The sequence below is a fragment of the Amphibalanus amphitrite genome, unplaced genomic scaffold (genome assembly GCF_019059575.1).
Source record: "Amphibalanus amphitrite isolate SeventyFive unplaced genomic scaffold, NRLGWU_Aamphi_draft 000986F_arrow, whole genome shotgun sequence".
Classification (NCBI taxonomy): Eukaryota; Metazoa; Arthropoda; class Thecostraca; order Balanomorpha; family Balanidae; genus Amphibalanus; species Amphibalanus amphitrite.
Window position 1 is genome coordinate 163,539 of NW_024882480.1, and position 27,762 is coordinate 191,300.

Genomic DNA, 27,762 nt, shown 5'->3' on the forward strand with positions numbered 1-27,762 from the left:
AACCCGCGCGGGGCTGGGGGGGGGGGAAATTTTACCCCCCCCCCCCTCGCGAATTTTTGCGATATCTCAAAAACGGCGGCGCGCAGCGCCGCCAAACTTTCAGTACCTTTTCTTACATCAATTTGACACGTTCCCTGAAAATTTGAGCGAAATCCGTCGGAAATTTTTTGAGAAATTGACGTTTTAGTGACGTCATGTTCGTCATTTTCGCCTCAAAAACGGCAAAAGTTCAAACGCCGCTAACATCTTCATTTTCAAAGGAATCAAGACGTAACAAAAAAGGTTATACGTAATTTTACTTTGTCTATCAAATGGCTATCTCGTTTTTTTGAAAATTTTGGATTTTGGCCTAAATTTTTTTTCTCAAAAAACTGACTTTTTTGGGAAAATCATTATAAAATCCAAAATTTTGAGAGTATCGAAAAAACCGGAATATATGTCAGAGAAATGGTCTATGTGCACCTACATACCAAATTTTAGAAGAATCGGTTCAAAAATGTGGGAGTTATTCAAAATTTTATGACGTCACGACACACAAAATTTTTGAAAAATGACTTTTTTGGAAGTTCTAGACCTCGTACGGAAACAAAAATAGCACCATTCGATTCGCCGTGAAAAACTGCATCAGATAGACACCTTTTTAGGCCTTAACAACCAACTTCAAAATTTGACCTCACTTGACCTGACCTTGACCTGACCTCGACCTGAAATTCATCCAGAGGTGGTCCATATCACTTATTGAGTGTGCCTATTGAATTATATGAGTAAAATGACCCATAAAACATGTGTCGCACATGCCCTTTTCTATATTTTGTTTTTTGGTGACCTGACCTGACCTGACCTGACCTTGACCTTGACCTCTGAATGATATTGTATGCAACGAATATTGTCTTGGTAGCCTAAGAACACGTTTTGGGCGATCAGTCTCAGTCCATGACTCCATTCTTCGGCAACTACGGTGCAAGGCCGATACTGTAGAAACTTGCAATTTGTACCCTTGACCTGACCTTGACCTTGACCTCAAACTTTAAATTAAGTACATGTTTTTAGTAGTTCGTGATGAGAGCTTTCGATTGGCGTTTGAATTTTCCAAATCGGACCGTTAGTTCGGGAGATAACAGGGGGGGGAAATTTACCCCCCCCCCCAGCCCCGCGCGTTCGGCTGGAGACCCCAGCCCCGCGCGGGTTAAAACTCGACCCAACACATTGTTAATCAGTCGTATTCTTACCGGTATTGATTTCTATATCAAGTTTTCGCTCGATAAAGGTATTGTGTATGTGATAAGTTCCAGCACATAAACCAAGTGATATTAGATCACTCGTTTCAAAATACAAAACAAGAGGTACTCGCAGATAACAACTGATGTATCCATCTAGCCGTATCCTATCATCATGGGTTCACTTCTACCTTCATATCAATTTTAGGCAGTTCGGCACAAGACTCATCAGTAAAAAAGCTGCCTATCTGGTTGTCATGCATGAAGACTTTCCTGGAAAGTTACAAATAATGTGCTATGGCGTGATAATAATCATCTAACCTTATTTTATTTGAAGGCAGCCACTGGACTGCAAAAACGTGACAGCCGTTTTTTTCGACAAAGACATACACGACACTCAGCGACAGTGAGCCGCATCAGGTAGTGGACAACAGGCCAGCAGCTTCGAGGCTCGAGCACAGGTAGCGCGCGGGTCGCGCACTCTGGATGTAGGTGGCGCTCAGGTAGCAGGCATCCGAGCCCTGACCAGCTCCCTAACTCGCTCTGCCAGTGGACGCAGGAGGCCGTCGTAGCGAAGGATGGCCACCGCCTCATCAGCCAATGCCACGTACCACGAGTCTGGCTTCTGAAATCAAAAAACACTCGGCGTTAGGTGTTTCAATGCATCGGAATTCATTTGAAAGGTTTTGTGGCAAGTCGCTTTTGGGTGTCGGTATTTTGGGAAGACGATAGGAAGACGCTCGCTAAAAAAGCAGCAAGTTTGGAATTTGCAGAGCTGGGCGCGTTCCTCGATTTTCGGTAGTGCGTTAGCGTTCCTGCGTTCCTCCGGCCGCGGTTAGTGCGTTCCTGGAATAGCGTTCCTCAATTTTTTTTTCGTTCGGTGCGTTAGCGTTCCTGCGTTCCTGCGTTCCTCCCTCAAAAATACCGCCGAACCACGCGGCGCGGGCCCAACCAAACACGGGGCGAATCGATCACAGAATACCCAGAATGGCGACGTGGGGCCGAAAAGCAACTCGACATTTCTTTTCCGAATCGAATATCTGAAATACGTTTTACCAATATCATCCGTAGGGTTTTCAACAAAAATACGACCTGCTTAAAAACAATAAGTTAAGTTAAAAGATGTATCTTAGTAAAAGTTATCATATTTACTTTACACATTTAATGCCTGAAACTGAATCGAATAGTAAACATCACCACTAAAAATCTTTACGCATTTAATGCCTGAAACCGAATCGAATAGTAAACATCACCACTAAATCTAAGCAAGCCTTCCTCGATTCGATCGACAAGTGGCGCCTCTACCGGCAAACACACGTACTCGAGATTCAAACATTTGACACAGAGGTCATTGGCAGCAATATAATTTTTCGGGTGGTTCCGCAAGAACGCAGGAACGCTTCAAAATTTCGGGTGGTGCGTTCCTCTTACTTGCGTTCCTTTGAAAAACTTTGCGTTCCTGCGTTCTTGCGTTCCTAAAAAGGGCGGTGCGTACGTACGGAAGAACGCAGGAACGCACTAAAGGAACGCACTTGCCCAGCTCTGGGAATTTGGTTGTAGGTAGTCCACTATTTTTATTGTAGGAGTTTGAACATGAGTTGAAGATATGTGCTTCTTTTTAATTGACTGAGTCAACACCCTTAAAAGCCAAGTATCATGCCATTAAACCACGATTTATAAATAGTAGGTACACAAGCACCAATACTTGGAGAAAAATATTAGGTAAAAATGGTATATCTTATGAAGATTGAAGTGAGAACAGTTGGTGATTAGATAAGCTTCTGCGTGTTATATGCGAAAATGGATATATATTAGAATTTTCAGAAGCTGCTTATCAGAGAAGTTTATGAAATATTTGCTTGGCTTATGGAAGACTGGTGAAAATTCGACACATCAAAAGCAGACGCGCAAGCCAAGGACAAATTGTCAGCAAAATATGTCATGTTGGTTCTATAACTTTTGAAAATCACATCAAATATTGTACCGCTAAGCAAAGATACTCGTAAGTTCTTTCTTTCTGGCTCGAGTTCTCGTACACTGTAAAAAATATTGACTAGCCCCTCGTCAAATGATTCTCAACGCTAAATGTCGGGGGTACAGACTAGTTTTGCATCCTACTTTTGACACACGCTGCGAGCCCCTGGCTTGTTTTGTGTTTGTCAGATGACAGTTACCAGGTGTCGGTTAGTTTTTACCACGTCCCAAAAATATCTGGAGCGTTTCTGCCTTGTTTTGGAAGCAGGTCCTCGTTAATGCTGTGTATGATAACAAAGTACCTAGTAACAATAATAACGAAAAACAATGTCAAAACGAGGGCGGTTTGTTTAGTGACTATGTTCAAAAGAAGCATCGTCTTGTTCCTACTTAACGAATGAAGCTCAAACTAGGTCAAAACTAGGGGCCCAACTAGGCCCTAATCAACCCATAGTCAGTTGACCAGCAGATCCTACGCCGCCCAATCCAGTCATCGAATTTGCCAGCAAATTCGTTTGAAGACCATCATAATATTAAATATCGTTGGTCTTCAAACGAAATCCCTTACCAGTTTGATGACGAATTCATCCGGCCCATTCCAAAAACGCTCAAGATAAAATGAAAGTGTATTTATGAAATAATGTGCTTTCTTGCAATGCACCTTTCGTATATCAAGCGAACCTTTCACTTCCAGCGCCCGTTTACAGTTATCAATCGAATCAGAAGCATGCACATACCTATCGATAGATCTGAACCTAAGAACACAGAAGACATTTTGTAGAGTACCTGTCTGAGCCTATGCAGTGGAGCCCGTGAGCCACCCAACCGCAGCTGCCTCATGAACTTGATGATAGGTCTGAACCTCAGATTGGCCAGAGCTTGGCCGTCAATAACCAGCTTATTTATACCCACAGTTGTAGTGACTTAGGGTTTGGAATTTGCCAAACCTAAGTTTTGATTACCAAGAGAAGTTTTGTACTTCTTGCACTTGCCTTTTCTTCATAACTTTGGCGGAAATCGTCGTAGTGAAACTTCAGTGTTCCGTTAGCTGTCGGTTCTTGAGAGATGTCGCCGACAAACTGTCGTTCGGAGTTCTTTTCTGGTTAGTTGTGGACTGTATTTTGTTCGGTGAGTTTGTGCGACATTCGTAGCCCGCCCGCCTGCTATGTGAGCTCCTGGGTTTTTGATATTCGGCGATTTTCAGTAGTAGATAGACGTGAAGATTTCCCGTAGAGGATTTATTGAAGTATACGAAGAAGAAGCGGAAGCAGTTGTGAAGAAAACCGGTAGATGAAACACGCAGACACGGAGCACAATTCACTTTCGCTGTACAATCTGAAGCACCGACACTGCCCCGCTGGGCGCGGCTGCGCGCAGGAGAGTCGGTCTGCGCGCGTGCTTCTGTACTCTGTCCCCGCTCAGCCGGGCGAGGCGTCGAGCGGGGCAGATCAGTCCGTGCGCACAGCGCGACGGTCGAAGTGAGACTCTGCCGGGGTCGTACGTGACCCACATTTTATACGCAATGCTTAAGACGCGTGCAAAACGAGTGCGAACTTGCACTGCAGCGGGGAGGTGGCTGAAGGTGCCAGCTTGGCGGCCTACGTGCCTTAAAACGACGTGTCTTTAATTTATATCTCGGTCTCGGTGGCGGCCACGGCGCTGCTGCGGCTCGGCAGCGTCGGCGGCACGCGTACCGACCGCCGGCCGCGTCTGCTCGCGGCCCCGCCCTGCACAATGCCTCACAACTCATCCTGAGTCTGGACGGGGTGACGGCGGTGCGGCGGCGGGACGGCTGCAGCGAGCGGCGGCGGCGCCGCGGTGGCACGGCGCGGCGGCCGGCCGGCTATCACGGCGGCATAGCGGTAGCGCGGGTTGGTCCGAACACTTTCGTCGGTGACATCACTCCACCCCCGTGTTTGACCACAGGGAGAACACAAAATGACACGATCACCGACAAAGATGTACAAACAAGTGCGATTTACACGCCTAAATCGAATAAACTACAAAGCACAAACGGCCATTACGCGCGATTTATGAAGTTCAGATTCACAAGACAAACGCGAAGCACAAACGGCCATATGCGTGAGGTACGAAGCTCAAATTCACAAAGCAAAACACGAATGAAGAGTGAGTGCGTCGGTAAGCACGTACACGCACAACACTCTTCCTTACTTTAACTGGTTCGGGGGCGCTGGCTGGTCAGTCCTTCGTCAGCCAGCATCATTTCTTGCTTGCGTTCGGTCGGCTAATGAGATGGCTGAGGAGGCGACGGGGCAAGTTCCAGAAGCGCCACCTTCGTGGCAGGCCGGGTATACGTACCACCTGCTGCCGTCTTGAGCTGTACGGCGCGGACTCGGCCGTCAGGCCCCGGGAACACTTGCAGCACGCGCGCCAGCGGCCAGTGACCTCGGGGCGTGTCAGATTCTGCTAGCAGCACCACGTCGCCGACTGCTAGGTTCCGTTGGTCAGCTTGCCATTTTCTCCTGTGGATCAGGGTATGGAGGTACTCCCTTTTCCATCTTCGCCAGAGATGGTCCGTCAGTGCTTGAACGTACCTCCATCTTTTTTTTGGAGTGCAGATCCTGGCTGCTGAAGACTCCAGGGGGAAGACAACGGCTTCCCCTCCCCAAGAGATAATGGTTCGGTGTGAGAGCTGTCAGGTCTCTCACATCGTCTGTGACGTGTGTCAGCGGTCTACTGTTGATCATGCTCTCTATTTCGCAGAAGACAGTTGACAGCACCTCGTCAGTTGTCACCTCGCTGCCGAGCACGACCGACAGCGCTCTCTTGACTGCGCCGATCATTCTTTCCCATATGCCGCCCATGTGGCTCGCGGCTGGTGGGTTGAAACACCATTCGATCTGCTGCTGGCTCAGCTCGTCAGAGATCTTTTGCTGGTTCCACTGTGTTAGTGCCTCTCGGAGTTCACGTTCACCGCTTTTCAGGTTTGTTCCGTTGTCGGAGAAAACCTTCTTTGGACGACCTCGGCGTGCCACGAACCGTCGGAAGGCCATCAGGAAGCTGTCAGTATCCAGGCTGTTGGACACTTCCAGATGAATGGCTCGCGTGGCCAGACACGTCACCAGCAGGCCGTACCTTTTTTCCGTCCTTCGGAACCGCCTGACTGTGAGCGGTCCGAAATAGTCGATCCCCACGAAGCTGAACGGATGGGAGGTGTTAAACCGGTCAGCGGGAAGATCGGCCATTCTTGGAGGCTGAGGTCTCGCCCTTCTCTTGCGACAGATGGCGCAGTCGATAAGGACTCGTTTTACCTGCGAACGACCCCTCGGAATCCAGAATTTCTGGCGAACTTCGTTCAGGGTGTGTTCTGCGCCGGCGTGCATGAGCTGACGGTGCGTTTCGTAGATGACCATCCTCGCCACATCAGAACCTGCTGGGAGTAGAATGGGATGGCGAGCGTCTTCGTCCAGTGGGGCATTTCCTAGTCGCCCCCCGACTCGTAAGATGCCATCAGCGTCCAGGATTGGTGACAGGTCGGCGATGCCGCTCTTCTTGTTGAGCTGCTGACCCGCCTGTAATTGCTGCAGTTCGGTCCTGTAGGCCTCCGCCTGCACCATCTGGAGAATGGTCTTCTCCGCGTCATGGAGCTCTGACACGGTCAGTGGGCCTAGGTTTCGCTGTCGCTTCTGCTCGCCTTTCAGCTTCGAGTTGCGGAGGAAGCGCAGGATCCAGTCCACCGTGCGCTTGTATTTTGTCCAAGACGAGAATTTGCTCGGTGTCGGCAATGCTGCCTTTGGATCCCTCACCGTGACTGTGGCGAAGGCTCCAACTTTCACTTCTACGTCTTCTTCAGCCAGCTTCTGAACGTGAAGCTGCTCTGGCCACCCTTCTTCGTCGCCTCGGAGGAAGTCTGGGCCGGATAGCCAGAGAGGGTTGTCGGCGAGCTCCTTCACTGTCTCACCCCTGGAGCACAGATCGGCTGGGTTGAGTCGTCCTTGGCAGTGACGCCACTGACCTTTGTCTGACAGGTCGTGGATTTCTGCCACTCTGTTTGAGACGAATGTATGGAATCGTCTGCTCTCGTTGCTGATGTACTGCAGGACGACCCGGCTGTCGCTCCAGTAGGTGACCTTCTTGACTTGATCTGGTATCTCCTTTTGGAGTGCGTCCACCAAGCGCACTGCGAGCACTGCTGCTTGGAGCTCCAGTCTGACGATCGACAGTCTCTTCAGCGGTGCAACTCGTGTCTTGCTCATGATGAACGAGCAGTGATGCGTGCTGTCTGGTGAGGTCGTACGGAGATAAGCGACTGCTCCGAACGCTCCCTCTGATGCGTCGCAGAAGACATGAAGCTCACGCGCTATTGTGTCACTTGATGTTGGACGGAGGCAGCGTGGGACACTGATGTTTCTCAGTGCTGGCAGTTCTTGGAGCCATTCTTCCCATTCTTTCTGCTCCTCACGATCCAGCTCGTCGTCCCAGTCCAGTTGCTTGGCCCAGAGCTGCTGCATGAACATTTTGGCTCTGATGACGAAGGGCGCGGCGATCCCCAGAGGATCGAAGATCGACGCAGTCCTTTGGAGGACTCCCCGCTTTGTCATCGGGACGCTTGAGTCTCGGAATCTGAAGCTCAGACTGTCCTTTTCAGCATCCCAGACCACTCCCAAGGCACCTTGTGTGGGCAGCTCCGCTTCTGTGAGGTCTAGTTCCGGCTGGGCGCGCTTCTCTCGGGGAATGCTCTCCAGGACGCGCCTCGAGTTGCTTACCCACTTTGATAGATGGAAGCCGCCTCGGGAGAGTGTCTCTGTCACCTGCTTCGTCGTCTTCAATGCATCATCTTCATGTTCTTCTGATCGTAAGAAGTCGTCCATGTAGAAACTGTTCTTCACAGTTTCCACGGCCTTCTTTGGCAGCCCGCAGTCTTCTCCATGGTCCGCGACTGTTCTTTGGAGGACGTAGTTGGCAGACGCTGGAGACGATTTGGCGCCGAAGATGGTCACCTGCATCTCGTAGATGTCTGGTTCTCTAGTTTGATCCAGGTCGCGCCACAGGAAGCTGAGCGCAGGTCGGTCCTTCTCGATGACACGGACCTGGTGGTACATTTCTTGGATGTCTGCCACCATGTCGACTTTTTCTTCTCGGAAACGGAGCAGGACGCCGGTGAGGTTCTTCAGCAGGTCTGGTCCGGTCAGGAGCTTGTCATTCAGCGATGTTCCGTACGATCTGGCTGCCGCATCGAAGACTATCCTGAAGCGGCCTGGCTTATTGGGATTAGTCACAGCATGGTGTGGTAGGAACCAGCGTCTGGGTAGCCGGAGCTGTGCCTCCTCCCTGGACAGCTTTCTGGCGTGGCCCTTTTTTACATATGCATCGATCGTGGCCTGGTAAGCTGCTGCTTTCTCTTGATCGTTTACCAGACGCCTCTCGGTGCCGTGTAGTCTCTTTGTAGCCATCACATTGCTGTCAAATGGAGACCTCAATACACTGGATTTGTCTGGAAACGGCGTGTCGTCGTCAGTCTTCCAGAGGAGGCCAGTCTCGTAGCGGTTGCCGGTTAACTTGGTGGTTGTTGACTCTAGAAGCTCTTGCGCTCGACGGTCTTCTTTCGACTGTGACACTGACCTTTCATACTTGGCTCCGAAGGATTCAGTTGTCCACCAGTCCTTCAGCATGTTGTCCAGTTCCTCGTCAGCAGCGGAGCCTTTCTGGATGAACATCGCTCTTCTAGTTCGTCCATGTTTTCCAGGGTGCAGGTCGGACACAGCGCCAGTCAGGGTCCAACCAAAAGCAGTACGTACAGCTATCGGTTGGCCTGGTTGACCCACCCGGACCTCTTGCTGGATGACTGCTTCGCTGACGTTAGCTCCGAGCAACAGTTCCACCTGTCCATGGGAGCACTGAGGAATGTCCAAGTCCTTGATGTGACGCCACTTCTCCCGCTGCTTCTTGCAGACGTTCGGCATGGAGATGTCGAGAGATGGAACAGACCACGCCTCAGGCACGATGATTCTTCGAGTTTCCCTAGGGGCCACAGAGCTCAGCTCTAGCTTCACTCTAGTTGATGCTTGAGGTTTTCCAGTTCCTTCCACTGTCTGAAGACACAGCTGTTCGTCTTGTCCTGTGATTCCCAGTTGGTTCAGCACAGCTTCACTGCAGAAGGAAGATTCTGACCCTGAATCGAGAAGAGCATAGGTGTCACGGTGAGTTCCTGCCTTCTTTCCATGGATTCGAACTGGAACGATTTGTAGAAGAGTTCCGCCCGTCTTTCCGATGGAGGTAGATGCAGCCACCACACGTACCTCTTCTCCTTCTGCCGCTGAAGTTGTTTCATTGGCAGGCCGACTGGCTACGGCTCCCGAGCGGTCGGTGAGGGGCGTGGTTCGTTTGGTGCTGCCATGTATCAGCTGATTATGGCGTCTCTGGCACCCATTTACACCACAGAGCTTGGTGTTGTGACATTCTCTGGCGAGATGTCCCCTTTGCAGACACCAGAGGCACAGTCCCTTGTCGAATATTAGGTCGATTCTTCTTTCGACGTCCAGATTTTTGAACTCACGACACTGGTGCAGTCTGTGCTCACCACCGCACTTCGGACACGACGCATTCCCACCTGGTTTCTGTGCCGTTGATGGAGAGGCTGGTGACGAAGTTGCGGTAGCATGCGCTGCTCGCTTAGTCGTCTGGTCTCTGGTTCTCCCCCGCCTGTCACTCGGCGTTTCAGCGGTTTGGCAGAGCGATGCAATTTGGACCTGCTTCAGCAGCCAAACGTCCAGGTCGATGAGTGATGGATGTCTTGGGTGGAGTTCGAGCACATGTTTACCCCATTCACGCCGTAGATATTCTGGAAGTTTGACCACCGTTCTTCGGAGATTCTCTGTGCTGTACAGGTCCGCCTCATATCCTTGGGCCTGCATGAGCGTGACCGCGCAGTGCAGGGCGGAATGGAAGTACTCCAACGATCGAACACTGTTCTTCTGAGGAGGTTCAGCCGAGAACACTTTCTCGAGATGTACCTTAATCACATCCGTGCTTCGGCCGAAACGATCTTGTAGAGTTTTGAGGGCTTGTTGGTAGAGGTTGCCGTCAAATAACATGCCAGCGATGGCTTCTTGCGCTTGTCCCATCACTGACGCTTGCAGATGAGCCATTCTTTCCGCGTCGCTGAGCGATGGCTGGTCGTGCACGAGCGCTCGGAACAGTCCGATCCAGCGCGGCCACTCAGACGGCTTGCCTGAGAAGGTCGGCAGCTGGAGACGGGGGATGCTCTTAGTGAACGCGGATGTCGTAGGAGCCGGGCGTGGTACAGCTGTCGGTCGCAGCTGATCTATCCATGACGTCTGGCTTGTGGACATACCGGGACTGGGCGCCATTCGTGGAGGTTCTAGTTGCGGAGGTTCTTCTCTGATTTCGGTTAGAGGTTCTAGAGGTTCTCTGGGCGTAATGGAGACTGGCTCGGATAAACGAAGTTGTGATCTGGAGCAGTTCGGCCTTTGAGAAACGCTTTTCTCGGTGATTGGTTCTCCCAGATTTTCATCCACAAAATCGTCTTGCCAGTCTGCATTGAGCTCGTCTTCCATTTCTTCCCTCAGGTCCGCCTCCAGTCGGGCAGCTTCAGCTTCATCTCTGGCTTTCTGAAGGTCTCTCTCGAATTGCAGTTCTTGCTCTTGTTGCTTTATCTTTTGTTCTTGTTCGCGCAGCTCTTGTTCTCGTGTCCTTTCTCGCTCCAGCTGGCGCACGCGTAACTCCTTCAGTTTGGATGATATCCTGGCTTCAGCTGATGCATGAGAGGCCGCCGAGCTGCCACTAACCTGTGACCTTGCTCGGCGAGCGACGCTACGGGTCATGCGTGACACTGAGCGTCCCAAGCCGTCTTCAGGTTGCCCTCCTCCATCCTCGCTGAAGTCAGTCTGTCTCGTAGAGGTCAGCTGTAGTTCGTCTGTGGTGCTTGTCATGAAAGTCTCGATTTTCTCCTCGATTCTCTCTTTCTCCGTACGAACTTCTCTTAAGTACTGAGCCTCATTTTCTTTTTCTTCCTCACTCTGCGTGTATCCAGAGATACATTCGTGAACGGCCATCAACGCTTGGAAAGCGCTGTCCATTTCTCTGCGGATATTTCCAAACTGGACGCGTGAGGCTCTATCTGTCACGAGAGCTTCAGCGCGCCGGAAAATCCTTGTGAGAGCCGCCCGATGACGACCTCTCACCTGTCTGAGGTGCCGCCACTCCCCGTTGGAGCATTGGCCTTCTCGTGGTTCCTCTCGGGCTGTTGTCACTGCAGCTTGTCCTTGACCTGCAGCGGCTGGTTCAGCTGGTACTTCTTCCATGTCGGCGGTTTCTTCTTTGTCACTTTCACCCATTCGCTCTAGAGACGGGCTTGCTTCTCCACTTGCCATAGTTCAGGATCCGGCCCGGAGGACCAGCAAATGTCGCCGACAAACTGTCGTTCGGAGTTCTTTTCTGGTTAGTTGTGGACTGTATTTTGTTCGGTGAGTTTGTGCGACATTCGTAGCCCGCCCGCCTGCTATGTGAGCTCCTGGGTTTTTGATATTCGGCGATTTTCAGTAGTAGATAGACGTGAAGATTTCCCGTAGAGGATTTATTGAAGTATACGCGAAGCAAGAAGCGGAAGCAGTTGTGAAGAAAACCGGTAGATGAAACACGCAGACACGGAGCACAATTCACTTTCGCTGTACAATCTGAAGCACCGACACTGCCCCGCTGGGCGCGGCTGCGCGCAGGAGAGTCGGTCTGCGCGCGTGCTTCTGTACTCTGTCCCCGCTCAGCCGGGCGAGGCGTCGAGCGGGGCAGATCAGTCCGTGCGCACAGCGCGACGGTCGAAGTGAGACTCTGCCGGGGTCGTACGTGACCCACATTTTATACGCAATGCTTAAGACGCGTGCAAAACGAGTGCGAACTTGCACTGCAGCGGGGAGGTGGCTGAAGGTGCCAGCTTGGCGGCCTACGTGCCTTAAAACGACGTGTCTTAATTTATATCTCGGTCTCGGTGGCGGCTGCTGCGGCTCGGCAGCGTCGGCGGCACGCGTACCGACCGCCGGCCGCGTCTGCTCGCGGCCCCGCCCTGCACAATGCCTCACAACTCATCCTGAGTCTGGACGGGGTGACGGCGGTGCGGCGGCGGGACGGCTGCAGCGAGCGGCGGCGGCGCCGCGGTGTCACGGCGGCCGGCCGGCTATCACGGCGGCACAGCGGTAGCGCGGGTTGGTCCGAACACTTTCGTCGGTGACAAGAGAGTTGGCCAGGCCGGACACCGGGGGCGGCTCCACAACTTTCGAAAAATTAAACCTAAGTCCTATTGCACTGCATGGAGAGCAATTCATTTGAAATCGCTCTTGTTCCCCCCCCCCTCGACAACTTTGCAAACGTCTCTGCGCGATTTGGTTGAGAATAATGGCTTATGGCAAGTTATTGAATCAGAACGTCGATCACTGCAGGTCATATATCGGCAAGCAATTCTTCATAACTAGACACTGCACAAATGGAAACGATACAGGTTTGCCCAGTGATAAACACTCGCACTTCACAGACGCTCGCACCCCCGACCGAACGCGGCACGGCACAGCGCAACTGGCGCCGGGAAGCCGGGAACGCATTATGTGAAGGATTCACAGGTGCGCAACTTTATTGCGAACAATAAAAACCTACCGCAAACGATTAAAAAAAAGTTTTAGGGCAATCGGAAATAAAAAGGTATTGACTTATAGAAATGAAATTGTCATTCACCTTCCAAATAACCTAACAATTTATTTGCCGTAAAAAGTGTCTGGAAATGGAAAGTTGCTAACATGATTCAGCAAGTAGGGAAACGCAGCAGCTACCTGGCGAATAATCTCAGGCTGGTTTAGTGACGAGTGCATTGCTACGGCTTGTTCCTCACCCTTCACAGATTACTATGACAAAACTACCCCTAGTATTTTGATCATCCTGAGGCTGGCTTTCACCTAATAATTTGATGAGGGTCTTCCTCGTTTCGGATTGAGGCAAAAACAAACGTCAAACAACCTTGATAGTTAATTCAGCACTTCAAAACAAAGGTACACCTAGGGTATCATTACAATACCGGATCATAACGATCTGCATAGTTCTCAGCCTGTAAGCTAACTAAGCGGTAACTGGTCAAGTGGTAGGTACCGGAAGCATTGACAACCTGGTGACTGTTTCGAGACCCTTGTTTTGACACATAGCTCGTCAATATTTTTTACAGTGTATGTAAAATGATAAGCAAATTTGTATTGCCTGTTGCATCAAATCAAATGGAAAACGCAGCGCAACAAACTATCGCTTATCACTATCAGCCAGTCATATTGAAAATATGACTCTGTGGTGCCGCGCAGCCCACCGGCACATTATTTAGTTGCGGCGTCTCCGCCCAAGTGCGCTATTGTTTTGTCGCGTGTGCGCAAATACTGTTTCCTTTTCAAGTACCTTCTGATCTCGTTTTTAGTATTATATTTAAATCGTATTATCTTCGCTATTGTCTTAAGATTATATAATGTTACTTGCGTTCTAAAATAAGTTTATTGTGCTTTAATTGGCGTAATTATTTCGTTGTTTTCTGTAAGCCCGTTTCTATCTTTTATCTAAAATAGTTTGTGTTTCTGGCACTGTCGCTTCCGCTCCGTTGTTATTCCGGCTCTCGTTACACAGTTGTTTCACATCTCGATATATCTACGCTAAATATAGCTTTTCTACAGTGCACAGTGGCGTCTGACAGGCTGAGTATTCGCGCGAGCTTTCCTCACGTTTTTCCTTAATTTTTACCGCTGATCTCTCGTTATCTCGCTTACCTAAACATTGTCTTTCGTCCCACGTGTCATTCTGGCAGAACAATCATTTTCCTTCCAATCACAGAGCACGTAGCCTTTACCTGACCACTTCATAACTGGTGACCCCGACGTGATTGTTTTGCCTGCTTTTCCTGTGCTTTTGTTGTCATTTTTTTTTTGTCTGTTTTGTTGATTGACCTCCCCACCTGCTCGTCGTGATGCCTGACCCTGTTGATGATGGCCGTGCCCTCTCCGGTGACACTGTTGTCCCTGTGACTGGGGGTGCAGCAGCAGCAGCTGCTCCAACTGACTCTGCCGCTGGTGCTGTCCAGCACGTGTCAGTGAAGCCACCAGCCTTCATGGAGACGGCTGTCCAGGGCTGGTTCGCGATCATGGAGGCCCAATTCCATCTGGCCAAGATTACCAGCGACACCACCAGGTTCTACCACGTCCTGGCTGCCCTTCCGCCCACCACAGTCTCCAAGCTTGACACATCAGTGCTTGGTTCGAGCAGCTATGCAACCCTGCGGGATGCTGTGTGCTCCCTCTATGAGCGGACTAGGTCTGAGCTATTCGATCAGCTCATCAGCAAGGTCCAACTGACCGGACGGCCTTCTCTTTTCGTCAGAGAACTACAGGAGATTGGCTGCAAGGTGGGGGTCGGCGACGACCTCGTGAGACACAAGTTGCTCCAGAGCCTGCCGCCCACCGTGGGAACTGTCCTCGCAGCCCAGCGGGACCTCACGCTCCACCAGCTGGGCAAGCTGGCCGATGAACTGATGCCTCTGCTTCAGACGTCCTGCTTAGCAGCAACTGCCCAGCCTCAGCCGCCCTCGACCAGTCAGCAGCAGCACCAGTGGGACCATCGTCCTGCCGCCCGATCCAGTGGCCGCAGTCGGGATGGACCTCTACCTGCTGCCAGCTCCACTCCACGAGGCCTGCAGCCATTCTACAGAGACCAGCGACCACAAGTCTGCAGGGCGCACCTGTACTTCGGCCAGGAGGCCCGCACGTGCAAGCCCTGGTGCCGGTGGCCGAAGAAGGGGGACGCCAAGATGGAGCCCTCCTCCCGGCGTGGTTCTCCCCAGCGTCCGGGAAACTAGAGGGGCAGGCCCTCGCGACTGCGACGCGCGGCCTGCCACTCTTTCGAGTCGCAGCCCAAGCTGGAGCCAGCACTCTACACTTCATCGTAGACACTGGAGCCGGCGTCTCTCTGGTGCCTCAGGACGTCGTCAAGGGAGCCATCCTGCAGCCGACAGCTGTCCGCATCACCACCGCCAGTGGAGCGCCTCTCCCAACGCATGGTGAAGTACTGCTCTCCTTCGTCATTCCTGCCCTCCGCCGTTCTTTCCTCTGGTCGTTTGTTGTTGCTGACGTCACAGCTCCCCTGCTCGGCCATGATTTTCTTGCCCATCACAACCTCCTTGTTGACTGTGGTTCCCAGACTCTCCTGGACTCCGTGACCTCCCTCCGTTCTCCAGGTGCTCCCGTCGACCGCCCCGGTCCCGGCGCCTTCCTGGTCAACCAGAGCGACAGTCTACCACCGGAGGTCCAGACACTCCTGCAGTAGTTCCCCTCTCTGCTGATGCCGCTGCAACTGGGAACAGAAGCTGATGCGTGCCCGATTCCAGCCTCCCACAACATCGACACCGGCAGCTCTCCACCGACGTTCGCCAGTCCGAGACGACTCCCGCCGGACAAGCTGGAAGCTGCCAAGAAGACGTTCGACACCCTGCTGGAGGCTGGCATCATCCGACCGTCCAACTCTCCCTGGGCATCGCCTCTGCACATGGTCCCGAAGAAGACACCCGGGATGTGGAGAGCGACAGGGGACTACCGCGGTCGCGGTCCTGTCACGGTCACCAGGGTGCGCGCCCTGAGTCGCCTCCGGTCACCGTACCGGACGGGCGCGCCCTGTGCCGCCTCCGGTCGCCGCGCGCGCGGTAGTCCCCTGTCGCTCTCCTTCGTCATTCCTGCCCTCCGCCGTTCTTTCCTCTGGTCGTTTGTTGTTGCTGACGTCACAGCTCCCCTGCTCGGCCATGATTTTCTTGCCCATCACAACCTCCTTGTTGACTGTGGTTCCCAGACTCTCCTGGACTCCGTGACCTCCCTCCGTTCTCCAGGTGCTCCCGTCGACCGCCCCGGTCCCGGCGCCTTCCTGGTCAACCAGAGCGACAGTCTACCACCGGAGGTCCAGACACTCCTGCAGCAGTTCCCCTCTCTGCTGATGCCGCTGCAACTGGGAACAGAAGCTGATGCGTGCCCGATTCCAGCCTCCCACAACATCGACACCGGCAGCTCTCCACCGACGTTCGCCAGTCCGAGACGACTCCCGCCGGACAAGCTGGAAGCTGCCAAGAAGACGTTCGACACCCTGCTGGAGGCTGGCATCATCCGACCGTCCAACTCTCCCTGGGCATCGCCTCTGCACATGGTCCCGAAGAAGACTCCCGGGATGTGGAGAGCGACAGGGGACTACCGCGCGCTGAACGGCAAGACCAAGCCAGACCGCTACCCGCTGCCACACATCCACAGCATCAGCACCCGTCTCCATGGGATGCGTGTGTTCTCCAAGGTGGACCTGCTGAGAGCCTATCACCAGATCCCTATGTCGCCACAGGATGTGGAGAAGACGGCTGTAACGACACCATTCGGCGCGTACGAATACGTGTTCATGCCGCTGGGCCTGCGGAACAGTGGGGCTACATTCCAGCGTGTGATGGACCAGCTGTTCCGCCAGGTCAGCTGCGTCTTCGTCTACCTGGATGACGTCCTGATCTTCTCGCCAGACGCAGAGCAGCATCACAAGGACCTTCAGACCGTCCTCGGCATCCTCCATCGACACCGGCTAAGGATCTCGCTGGACAAGTGCGACTTCTTCAAGTCGCAGGTGGTCTATCTAGGCCACACCGTCTCCGCCGAGGGGCTCCGGCCGCCAGACGCCAAGATCGAGGAAATCGCAGATCTGCCGACTCCACCGGACTCCACAGCACTCCGCCGATTCCTCGGGATGGTCGGGTTCTTCCGCCGGATGATCCCACACTTCGCCGAGATCGTCCACCCGCTGACAGAGCTGATGAAGCACAACCAGAAGAGCACCAACCTCCCGTGGACCGAGACGGAGCTCGCCGCCTTCACAGACATCAAGGAGGCACTGCAGACAGCATGCACCATCCGACATCACCTGCCGTCCTGTGAGACCTACCACCTGGTCACCGACTGCTCACAGGTGGCAGCCGGTGCAGCTCTGTACCAGATCGTGGACGGTCAGCCTGTCCCCGTCGGCTTCTTCTCCAAGAAGCTCAGCGACCAGCAGAGGCGATACTCAACATACGACCGCGAGCTGCTGGCCGCCTACCTGGCCGTGCTTCACTTCCGTCACCTGTTGGAAGGTCGTGTCGTCGCGCTCTTCACTGACCACCGGCCGCTCACCACCGCGTTCCTCAGCCCGCAGACGGCCAAGTCGGACCGTCAGCAGCGGCACTGGAGCGTGATCTCCGAGTACGTCTCCTCCGTCCAGTACGTGCGCGGGGCTGACAACGTGGTCGCTGACTGTTGGAGTCGCCCTGTGACCCCCGACGCCCTCAGTCCGCCCGACCAGAGCTCCGAGACCTCGCCACCGACAGGATCACTCCTGGCCACACTGGGCAGCGCGGCTACCGCGCCCGTCGGTGCGGGTGCGCGCCCTGAGTCGCCTCCGGTCACCGTACCGGACGGGCGCGCGGACGGCGCGCGCGCGCGCCCTGTGCCGCCTCCGGTCGCCGCACCGGTCGCCGCGCGCGCGGTACGCCTCGAGCCGCCACCGGTCGCCGCGCCGGACAGTGCCCGCGCGCGCTCGGAGCGGCCACCTGTCGCCGCACCGGACCGCGCGCGCGCGCGCCCCGATCCGCCGTCTGCTGCGCTCAGCAGCACCGCCGCCGACACTGGCATGACCCCGGTGACTGCTGCGCCGCACCCGGCCACCGAGTCGCTGGCGGCTGCTGCGCCACCGAGCACCACGCCTACAGCGTCAGTGAACGCCGCCACCGTGGACGCCGCCGACCTACACGCCATCGCCGAGGCTCAGAGGGACGACCAGGAGACAGCTGCCTACTCGGACCGGCTGACACCCTTCCCGTTGTCAGCTGATCTCACCGTCCTCTGTGATACCACTCTGACACTTCCCAGGCCGTTTGTCCCAGTCCCCCTCCGCACTCATGTGTTCGAACAGGTGCACAGCCTCGCTCATCCTGGTGTCAAGGCCTCCCTTCAGCTGGTCAAGTCGCGCTACTTCTGGCCCGACATGGACCGCTGTATCCGCCGGTGGGTACGCGAGTGCTCCTCCTGCCAATCGAGTAAGGTCCACCGCCACACCAAAACCGTCCCGTCTCCGTTTTCTCTCCTCAGCGACAGGTTCGAAACCATCCACATAGACATTGTCGGTCCTCTGCCGCCATCAATCCCTCACGGTGAGTCTTTCACCTCCCCGTGTCGGTACCTCCTGACGTGTGTTGACCGTTCCACCCGCTGGCTGGAGGCGGCCCCTATCGCCGACATCTCAGCAGCCACCGTCGCAGCCGCCTTCATGGACGTCTGGGTGGCCCGGTTTGGTGTGCCGCTGCACGTCGTCACCGACAGAGGTACTCAGTTTGAGTCCGCCCTCTTCCGACAACTGGCCGAGATCCTCGGCTTTCACCGCCTGCGGACAACGGCGTACCACCCCAAGACCAACGGCATGGTGGAGCGTCAGCATCGGACGCTGAAGTCGGCCATCATCGCCAGCAAGAAACAGTGGTTACAAGCACTACCTGTGGTCCTCCTGGGCATCCGGGCGGCCATGAATGAGACTGGCTATGCGCCGTTCACTGCCGTCACCGGGGGCATGCTGTTGCAGCCCCGGATAAGTGTGGACCGGCAGCCTGCTCCGGACGGCGCCGCCGAGACCGTCGGGGAGCTGGCCCGCCGACTCGCCAGGACAGACTTCCTCTCGCCGTCTGAAGGCAGCCACCATGGACTGACCCAGCCGCACATGCCGACCGACCTCTCGACGTGTTCACACGTCTGGCTGCGGGTTGACCGCGTGCGCCGCCCTCTGGAGGCGCCTTATATCGGCCCTCTGCGCGTCCTCAGACGATGGGATCGCTGGTACCAGCTGGAGCTGCCGTCGGGGAAGAGTGACACCGTCTCGGTCGAGCGGCTCAAGCCAGCATACCTACCGCAGTCACCGCCGCCGGGTGGGCTGGGCGGTGCCGATGCCGCACCGCCCCTGCCCCCCGTGCAGTCCGGTACAACCACATCGCCGTCGGTGGAGCCGGGCCGCGCCGATGCCGCGCTGTCCCCGCTTCCCGGCCTGGCCAGCGCTGCACCGCCTGTGCACGCTTCATCATCGCCGCCAGCGGAGCCGGACCGTGCTGACGTAGCGCCGCCACCATCTGCTCCGCCACGTCGTGGTCGCCGTCTTGGGGGCCAGAGCTCGGCGCCCGCGTCGCCGCCGTCGCCTGTGCCTGTTCGTCCACAGCGAGACGCCGTGTACACTCGTGCTGGTCGCCGCGTTCGGTTTCGTGTTCCACCCTCGTGAGTTTTTTTATCTTTTCCCGCTCCGCTCTTAGGGGGGGAAGTACTGTGGTGCCGCGCAGCCCACCGGCACATTATTTAGTTGCGGCGTCTCCGCCCAAGTGCGCTATTGTTTTGTTGCGTGTGCGCAAATACTGTTTCCTTTTCAAGTACCTTCTGATCTCGTTTTTAGTATTATATTTAAATCGTATTATCTTCGCTATTGTCTTAAGATTATATAATGTTACTTGCGTTCTAAAATAAGTTTATTGTGCTTTAATTGGCGTAATTATTTCGTTGTTTTCTGTAAGCCCGTTTCTATCTTTTATCTAAAATAGTTTGTGTTTCTGGCACTGTCGCTTCCGCTCCGTTGTTATTCCGGCTCTCGTTACACAGTTGTTTCACATCTCGATATATCTACGCTAAATATAGCTTTTCTACAGTGCACAGTGGCGTCTGACAGGCTGAGTATTCGCGCGAGCTTTCCTCACGTTTTTCCTTAATTTTTACCGCTGATCTCTCGTTATCTCGCTTACCTAAACATTGTCTTTCGTCCCACGTGTCATTTTGGCAGAACAATCATTTTCCTTCCAATCACAGAGCACGTAGCCTTTACCTGACCACTTCAACTCATACGTGCCTCAGTGCTGAATTCCGTCTAGCTATGTATCTTGTATAAACCTATATGTATCTATGCGTGGAAGGGAGGAACAAGGCTGCATCTGTCCGACCAGCTGGTAACTAAATGCAAATGCAACGGATTATGCAATGCTTCTGGTGAGTGTTGTTATGCTTGATTTATGCTACAGTGAACAGTTAGGTCCGTATATGTATACTCAAATTTACATCGCAACTCAGATGGAGTTTAACAAAAGAGAGGGACAACATTTTGGGAGCTCTCGTTCTTGGGTGGTCTAATGCCACTAAATAGCATGGACCAATCATAGGATACAGCGAATGACACATCTTTGAGGAACGGTTATTGCTTATTTACGTTAACCCGCGCCCGGCTGGGGGTCCTGGATTTCCACGCCCTGCTGGGGGGGGGGGGTGTTTGAACACCCCCCCCCCTTCTAACTCGGCTCCTGGGCCACGTAGCGATACGCGGAAGGCGGCGTTCGAAAGAGCGTCAAAAATAATGACGAAATCACTTTGGTCAATTTTTTGGTCAGGTCAAAGGTCAGGTCACCAGAGGTCATTGAAGGCAAAATTTCGCCGATTTCCAGGTCGAATGTCGAAAATTTCCAAGAAGCCAACGCATAGCTCGGGAACAAATAGAGCTACAGCGCCGCGGAAAAGCGCATTCGATAGCCCTATTAACGCCCTTTCTGCGTATTTTCTCAGATTTGACCTAACGTCAACGGTTTTGCCTGCAGGGGGCAAAAACTGCAAAAATAGCCGATTTTTTTTTTCGGAAACAGTTTTTCTGCAATAACTTTTGACCCAAGCCTTGTACGAGCTTACTTTTACCGGAATCGTGTTCCTCTCGTCAAGACGCATCGAATGAACTATAACTTGACCTTGAAAGGTCAACTTGAAAATTTGACCTCAGTTCAAGGTCATGACCTGACCGGGAAGGGTCATGTTGCATATCAGTCGATCCGTATCGCCGAGCTGAACACATCTAAGGCGTTTTCATCGCTCTAGTATGCCTCTATCAAAAGTTATTTGCGAAAAACTGTTAGATACCATTCGTGACCTAAAATGACCTCAGGGCATAAACAGGGGTCACGGACACCATTTTCATGTTCAGTGTGTCTAAACCACTTGTAATTCAGTGTTTGGGAGTTTTATAATCTCTTTCGTCCAAAAGAGGCGCATTTCAATTTTCTCCCATTGACTTATAATGGGGAGGTCGCAAAATTGACCTGACCTTAGGTCATCGATATCGAAATTCTGAGATATACATTTTGTACATGCTATTGCTCTTAGCAATCGCTGAAAGTTTCAAAGCGATCGGTCACTCGGTGTAGCTATGACAGACATTGAAACGTTTTATGAGGTGAGGTCACTTCAAGTGACCTGGTGACCTGACCTTGAATGACCTTGGTCTGAAATTTTCACAACATGTGTAGAATTGATGTATGATAAGGTTTACCAAAAACAGCGGCGCTCCGCGCCGCCGTTTTTGAGATATTCGCGAAAAACCACAAGGAAGGTGTTCAAACACCCCCCACCCCCCCCCCCCCCCCAGCAGGGCGCGGGTTAATTAAACCGGCAGATTGCAGGCACTTTAAACGATTACAGTTTAAAGATGGTGTCTTTCGATGTAACTTTTTGTCGGTTTCGTTCGATATAACAACTGTCAAATGCCAACGCTATCTAAAAACCAAGCGAAGCTAAGACCAGTTTCGGAAGCTAGCTAGATCAAAGCTTTCTCAGAGGTTTCAAGTGCTGCAGCATCTTCAAAAGGGACATCCATGGATGGGTGTGTAATCAAATAACATTCATCGATGGAGGCAACATCCATTGGAAATGGGAAGTGTGGATGGCCTTATTCTGATATTGGGACACAAACAAGAATTGACGAATGTCTCGCTATTCTTTGTCATCAAGTGACATGTTGACTGCGCCCTGAACAATTTTATTTTTTATTCAGCAGCTCTACCAAATCAGCTGCAGCGAAGAACAAGTCAAAACCTCATATGCAAACTAGATCATCACATAAAGGGTTGCAATCCATGGATGTTTTCTCCTCTACTCTCAGCGTTACAGAAAAGGCGGGCATTTCGGCAAACGGCTGGTCAGGGAAAATGCACTTCACACAGCTGAGCTTCCATTTAGTGAACACTACCTGCCGAGGGTCGCCAGCCAGCACAGTGCTCTCGACCAGGTGGCAGAGGAGCTTCCCTGCAATCACGTCACAGAGGCGGCCAGGGTGTGAGCACCGGCTGACGTCACTGGTGACGTACATCAGCGTGACGTCGTGACGTATCGGTGACGTAGGGGTTAGTGCGGGCAAATAAACACTTTGGAGTCGACTCATATCAGCGAGACTTGTCAGTAAATCAACTATGTTTTTTTTTTCTTATCGATTAAAATTAGGAAAACAGCAGGTCTCTGCAGGTCTGCAGGCTTCTGTTTTTTGTTCAATTTCACCAAATTGTTCTATGACAAATATCGTCTGAAAAATGAGTCGATCCATGATCTGTGGCCAGTTCTATGTAGCGAACATGAGCCCAAATAAAATGCAAACACGTTTTTGCAGGCTTTCACATATTCTCACGCATGTTCGGTTCAATTCCACGTTATACATACATAGGTTGCTTGCAAAATATTGAACAAACTTCAGTGAGTCAGAGTTCACGCAATTCAGTTCAGTGAGACACATCAACGCAGTCTTGTAAAACATGCATGAGAGTTTTGGCGAAACATGTGTAACAACGCTGTCGTTGCTTCATTCTACTCGTATTGATAAAATTAGGACATGCATTATGCCATATTTCTGTCCACGTTGCTTATGTGATTAGATAAGATGGTTGTTCGTAGAAAAATTTAGTCATAAGCTCAGCCTAAGACCATTTGTTTAAAATTGCTACATAATTTCATGTTCATTGTTTGCTTGCTAAAATCAACTAGAAGTAGATGAAAATGTCTTTTGTTTGAGATGTTGACATTTTTCTCGCTGCAAGTACGTGCAGTGTGAAAGTGTACGCAATCTAAAACACAGTCTGACAGTTGTTGACAGTTCTGAATTTACCTCTCATGCGAGTGGGGCCCGGATCCAGCCTGGAAGTGATGTCCAGCAGGCCTTCGCAGAGACGTCGTCGCTTTCTGTTGTTCTCGATAACATCACCTGCAAAATGAGCATCAAACATTTCAAAGAGCAAAGTTCAGGACCGCATTCTCTAATAATAACATTGCTCCACTCTACAAGTTGCCTCTACATATTCAACCGCCCAATTAATCCCCAATGGTGTTCATCCTCTCAGAAATTCCGTCGCAATGCAACTAACAATAACAAACACCAAGTCACTATCTCGTACACGGTGACATCTCGTAGTGATCGAGCAGCTATTCAAACCCTGCCATGACATCGACCCCGTTTGAGGTGAGGTCTTTCAGAGGATCTGCGGGCTGGCTTTGCGTCATAGCCCACCTCCAGCCGTGGCGCTCTGTCTATTTTGAGCGCCGAGACATCTCCAGAACATCGGGGTCGGATTGACGCCGCTGTGGTCTGATGCCAGCCAAATCGACGTTTTCCTTGCCACTATCTGTGCCGCTATCAGAAACAAAACACACGCTGGCACGGCAGCGAGCTGTGAGTCAGCGACCAGATCGGCCAGCCGCGCCGCCATGGGAGCGGGCTGGGGCAAGGCTGAATTTTGCCTGGAATGCGTCGGAGCAGGTTTTGAATAATTGCTGGTTTGCCGCGACAATTTACAGAAAACTGTGCTTAGCCGGACGCATGAACGAACAGTATACATACATCTAAAAAACATTAATATGTCTTCCTAAACATGAATTTTATTTTCTCACAAGGTTAGGTATAATTTCCATTGTCCTGAAACATTCAGATTGAATTCAAGTCATCTGTTTGTGTCTTGAAACAAGCTAAACGCCAAAAACTTCGACAAACTTTGTAAAGCATGTCGGGCTTCGGCAAACTTGCGAACAACACGGACTGTTGGGACACCCACCTACAATGCTAATGTGCCTAAATGCAGAGGCTAAAGAGACGCTGTCTAAAGAAGTTTCCAAACGTTTACTGCACAGCTGACTGGAGCATCTCTCAACTAAAAGTAATCACACATTTTTATTTTCAACAGCTAAGCTAAGCCAAAATATTGTACCTATAAATGCTATAAATGACAACAGAAGCCATACATTACTCATACCTATTTATGAAATATCTTTGATCTCTCAGCCCTGATCATTCATCTTTCCTAGAGTCCGCAACTGCCTTTGAAATGATGTGTCGTTTCCAGGTGACGTTGAATGCATCTATTTGGAGCTGCAACTCCTGGCCCTCATTTGTCAACTCAGAGACAAGCTGTAACTGAGGGAGCTGTGGATGGGAGGGGATCTCTCTTGCTCTCGCTCTCGCTCTCGCTCTCGCTCTCTCTCTCTCTCTCTCTCTCTCTCTCTCTCTCTCTCTCTCTCTCTCTCTCTCTCTCTCTCTCTCTCTCGCTCTCTCTTTTCATGTGTAAGATAAAAATTGACATTGCCCAACAGTACTTATAAGTTGACACTATAAGCACGTATTTTTCAGCGACTGCCTTTTCATATTTTTAATTTTCCATGATAATTAATCGTGATTTCCTCTCAAATTATGACTGACTGGTTCTGCTTACCTTTCAGTTGCCATGACACAAGTCAACCTACCTTTACCCACCGCTTTGTTTTTAGTTCGCTGCTCTCACCTTCCTTTCTCTCCGCGTACAGGTCCACAAGCAACAGACGCGCCTCCAGCAGAAAGTGATGGTTCTCAGCCAGCACCTCCCGGTGTGCCTCCGCCCAGCGCTCCGCCTTCTCCACGTCCCGCAGCTCCAGAGTCCTGCCCAGCGTCATCGCCAGCATCTGGTGCAGCGTGCGCACCTTGGCTGCCGGCATCCTGAACCCACACCGGTCGCATTCCCAGACCTCGTCGTCCCCGACACGACGGCACGATCGTCTACCTCCGCAGACGCTGCCATCGTCGACATCTTTGTGGCAGGCCAGAGACGTCACCTCAGCGTCGAGCTCGCTGGGCTGTTCGCATCGACGACAGGTGCAGTGGAAGAACTTTGTGGCGGCGAGGTGGGAGCGTCTGGCGTCCGTTCCCCAGAGCAGGGAGGTGTAGGACGTGAGGACGCGCTCTCCGACTGCTATGGGTCTGGTGGCGATCAGTGTGGTCACACCAGAGTCGAAGAAGCGGTTGGTGTTTGGGGAGCAGTCGTGAGCCATCAGGCAGAGGAGTGGGTATAGCGCTCTGGCAGACATGCCATCTGCAGCCGATACCGCGAAGGAGTTGGTGTCTAGCACCCCGGCGATGTGTGCTAGAGTTCGCACGGACTCATTCAGGCCGCAATCGTTCTGGATCGGCGCGATGATGTTCTGCAGACATCCCTGCAGCCACGGAGTGCGGCCGAGATTCGTGACGTTGTCCTGGAGACAGTCAACGGCAGCCCAGACGTCGGGTCGCTCTTTGCGCAGCAGAAGGCAACGCAGGACTCCCAGCACCGCACCGGGCGCACGCCATGTCTGCCACGGACGCTTCTCGCGCAGCGGTGTCAGGATTTCACACTCTACATGCAGCCACGAAGACGACAGACTGCCGCTCTCCACCTTATCCGCACAAATATTACAGAGCGGCCACCCACAGCGGGGACAACCTTCGGAGCCGGCAGGACGGCGCTGACATCCGACACAAAGACGTCCACTCTGAGGCGCCGAGATGGCCTGCGTCTCGCGGGCGATGACCTGACCCACGGCGAGGTCACGGGTTGCTACCAGGTGACGTCCCACACACTCATCAAAAGCTATACGCACGTGTGCCTCTTCGCCGACAATGTTGTGAAGATAGTCGTCCAGGACAGACACAGAGCCGATTTGATCCATCGCGATTAGTGGTATCCTTGATAGACGTGTCTTGATCGCATTCAACCAGTCCAAAGCTGATCTTTGACAAAGTAGACAGCCCACGCTGTGCCAAGCCGAGAGCAGGCTACGTACGTCGCGTTCGCGATCGCGGTTCGCTCGTTACTGACATAGCGAGCGGTCGGCGGCGCGCCTGGCGCTGCGGCTCTGCCCCGGGGGCATATTTTTGGCAGTGCAGGAAGACCGATGGCGCGTCGGGCAGTCGCGGTCGGCACGGGGAAAACGACCGTCTGGTGTGCAGGCCCTGCTGAGCAGAATGTCGGACCGTATTTCTCACCGCCACAACTAGCTGCGCAGTCCGAAAACTTACGCTGACAAGCACCTGGAATAAAATGCAATAGATTCACTTATTCATGGTCAGCTAACTTATCTCGGCAATAGGGAATGCTTGCAGAAATTAGGGCCTTTATAATTGCTTGTCTAATTCAGAGCTATGCGTCTTGCTGACTTAAGGTAAAAAAGCAAAAGAATTCTAGCCTGTTTTAAATTGATGGCTAAAATACCTGGGTGAATTGACAACATATATGGGTAATCATGTTTTACTTTATTTTTACCTGGTGACTGCTTCTCCAAAGCCCGTTGTGTTTCCGTGGGTAGGGCCACCTACACCGACATGTGATCTAACAGCATCCACCGTGTCACAACATGGAAGACCTTTATCACGCGGCGCCACTATTTACCCGGTCCATTTGGTGAGTTTCATCAGCGCTCGAGCGGAAAGCGACAGTAACAGTCGCGACGATCCGTGTTGGTGTTGGCTGGCGCCCATGTCACCCTGCACGGTGACTCAGGCTCGCCAGCTGGTGCGGTGTTTAGGTCGTAACCAGGCGACGTCTCCAGAAGAGCCGAGAACTCTGTAAAGTGATGGAAGTTTGAGAACCAGCGCCTTTTTCCGGAGAGATCGAGAACCAGCGCGATCTGCAGACGCTCGAGATCTGTGTAGCTGAACAACAGTCAACAACTGTCTCATTGCGATGCGTAACTTATATAGGTACTCTATTTATAAATATAACAGGCTCAATTCGGTAACAATCGTCTCTCGAAATATGCAATATCAGTCCTCCTCAGCTGGTGTCAACTGAAACTGTTGAGGCTTCAGAAGTCATTTACGCAGTTTTTGGTGAAACATTGCATTAGCAAAATTAGATATACCAGAACAGTAAACTATACAGTTGAATTGATTATCATCACAATGACTTATGTGCACCAAACAGGACTAACCATTTGAGAAAATGTGTCTTGTAATCCAGCCCCGGACTGAAACCGTTTATCGGTTTGCTTACCTAGAATTATCCAGTCAGAAACTTCAAGCGTAACGATGTAAAACAAATATTAATTATGGCTTGAACCAGGTGCTACAATGCCTACGCTGGCGGCCCTATAAAAGCTGACAGATAAAAACATCATTTTTTCTAAATGCTTTGGAATAAGGAACAAGAGCATGCAATCAACGATAGTCGATACCATACAAAAAGAATGCATTTCGACACATGCCCATCAGTAAAACTTATACCTACTGAATAATTTCAGTATTTCTCCTCGTTGCCCGGTGGCAGCCTGTCGTCCAATTTTTCCGCATTACCTTTGTGTGCTGCCCCGTCCCTGTTTGTGGTGAGTGTGACAGTTGGCCTGCGGCCATCCGCCTGCGGCCCGCATTCCGTCCTCCCGCGCCCTTCCTGTCTGACCGCGGGGACACGCTGCCATTTCCGCATTCT

At 52.3% G+C, this 27,762-nt stretch overlaps 1 protein-coding gene across 2 annotated transcripts; it reads right to left on the reverse strand.

Annotated features, from left to right (window-relative positions):
• Positions 1 to 1,222: 1,222 nt before the first annotated feature.
• Positions 1,223 to 26,902, reverse strand: LOC122368886 (SET domain-containing protein SmydA-8-like). Of its 2 annotated transcripts, XM_043343198.1 has the most exons (5): positions 26,728 to 26,902; positions 24,832 to 26,369; positions 23,169 to 23,264; positions 22,263 to 22,318; positions 1,223 to 1,842 (listed from the first exon to the last, which is right to left on the reverse strand). In XM_043343198.1, exons 2-5 carry the CDS (start codon positions 26,006 to 26,008, stop codon positions 1,717 to 1,719), a joined length of 1,455 nt encoding a protein of 484 aa, XP_043199133.1. In that variant the 5' UTR covers positions 26,009 to 26,369; positions 26,728 to 26,902; the 3' UTR covers positions 1,223 to 1,716. The 2 variants fall into 2 exon arrangements, with proteins under 2 accessions (XP_043199133.1, XP_043199134.1); XM_043343199.1 differs by lacking the exon at positions 22,263 to 22,318 and having other exon boundaries at positions 26,728 to 26,901.
• Positions 26,903 to 27,762: the final 860 nt, after the last annotated feature.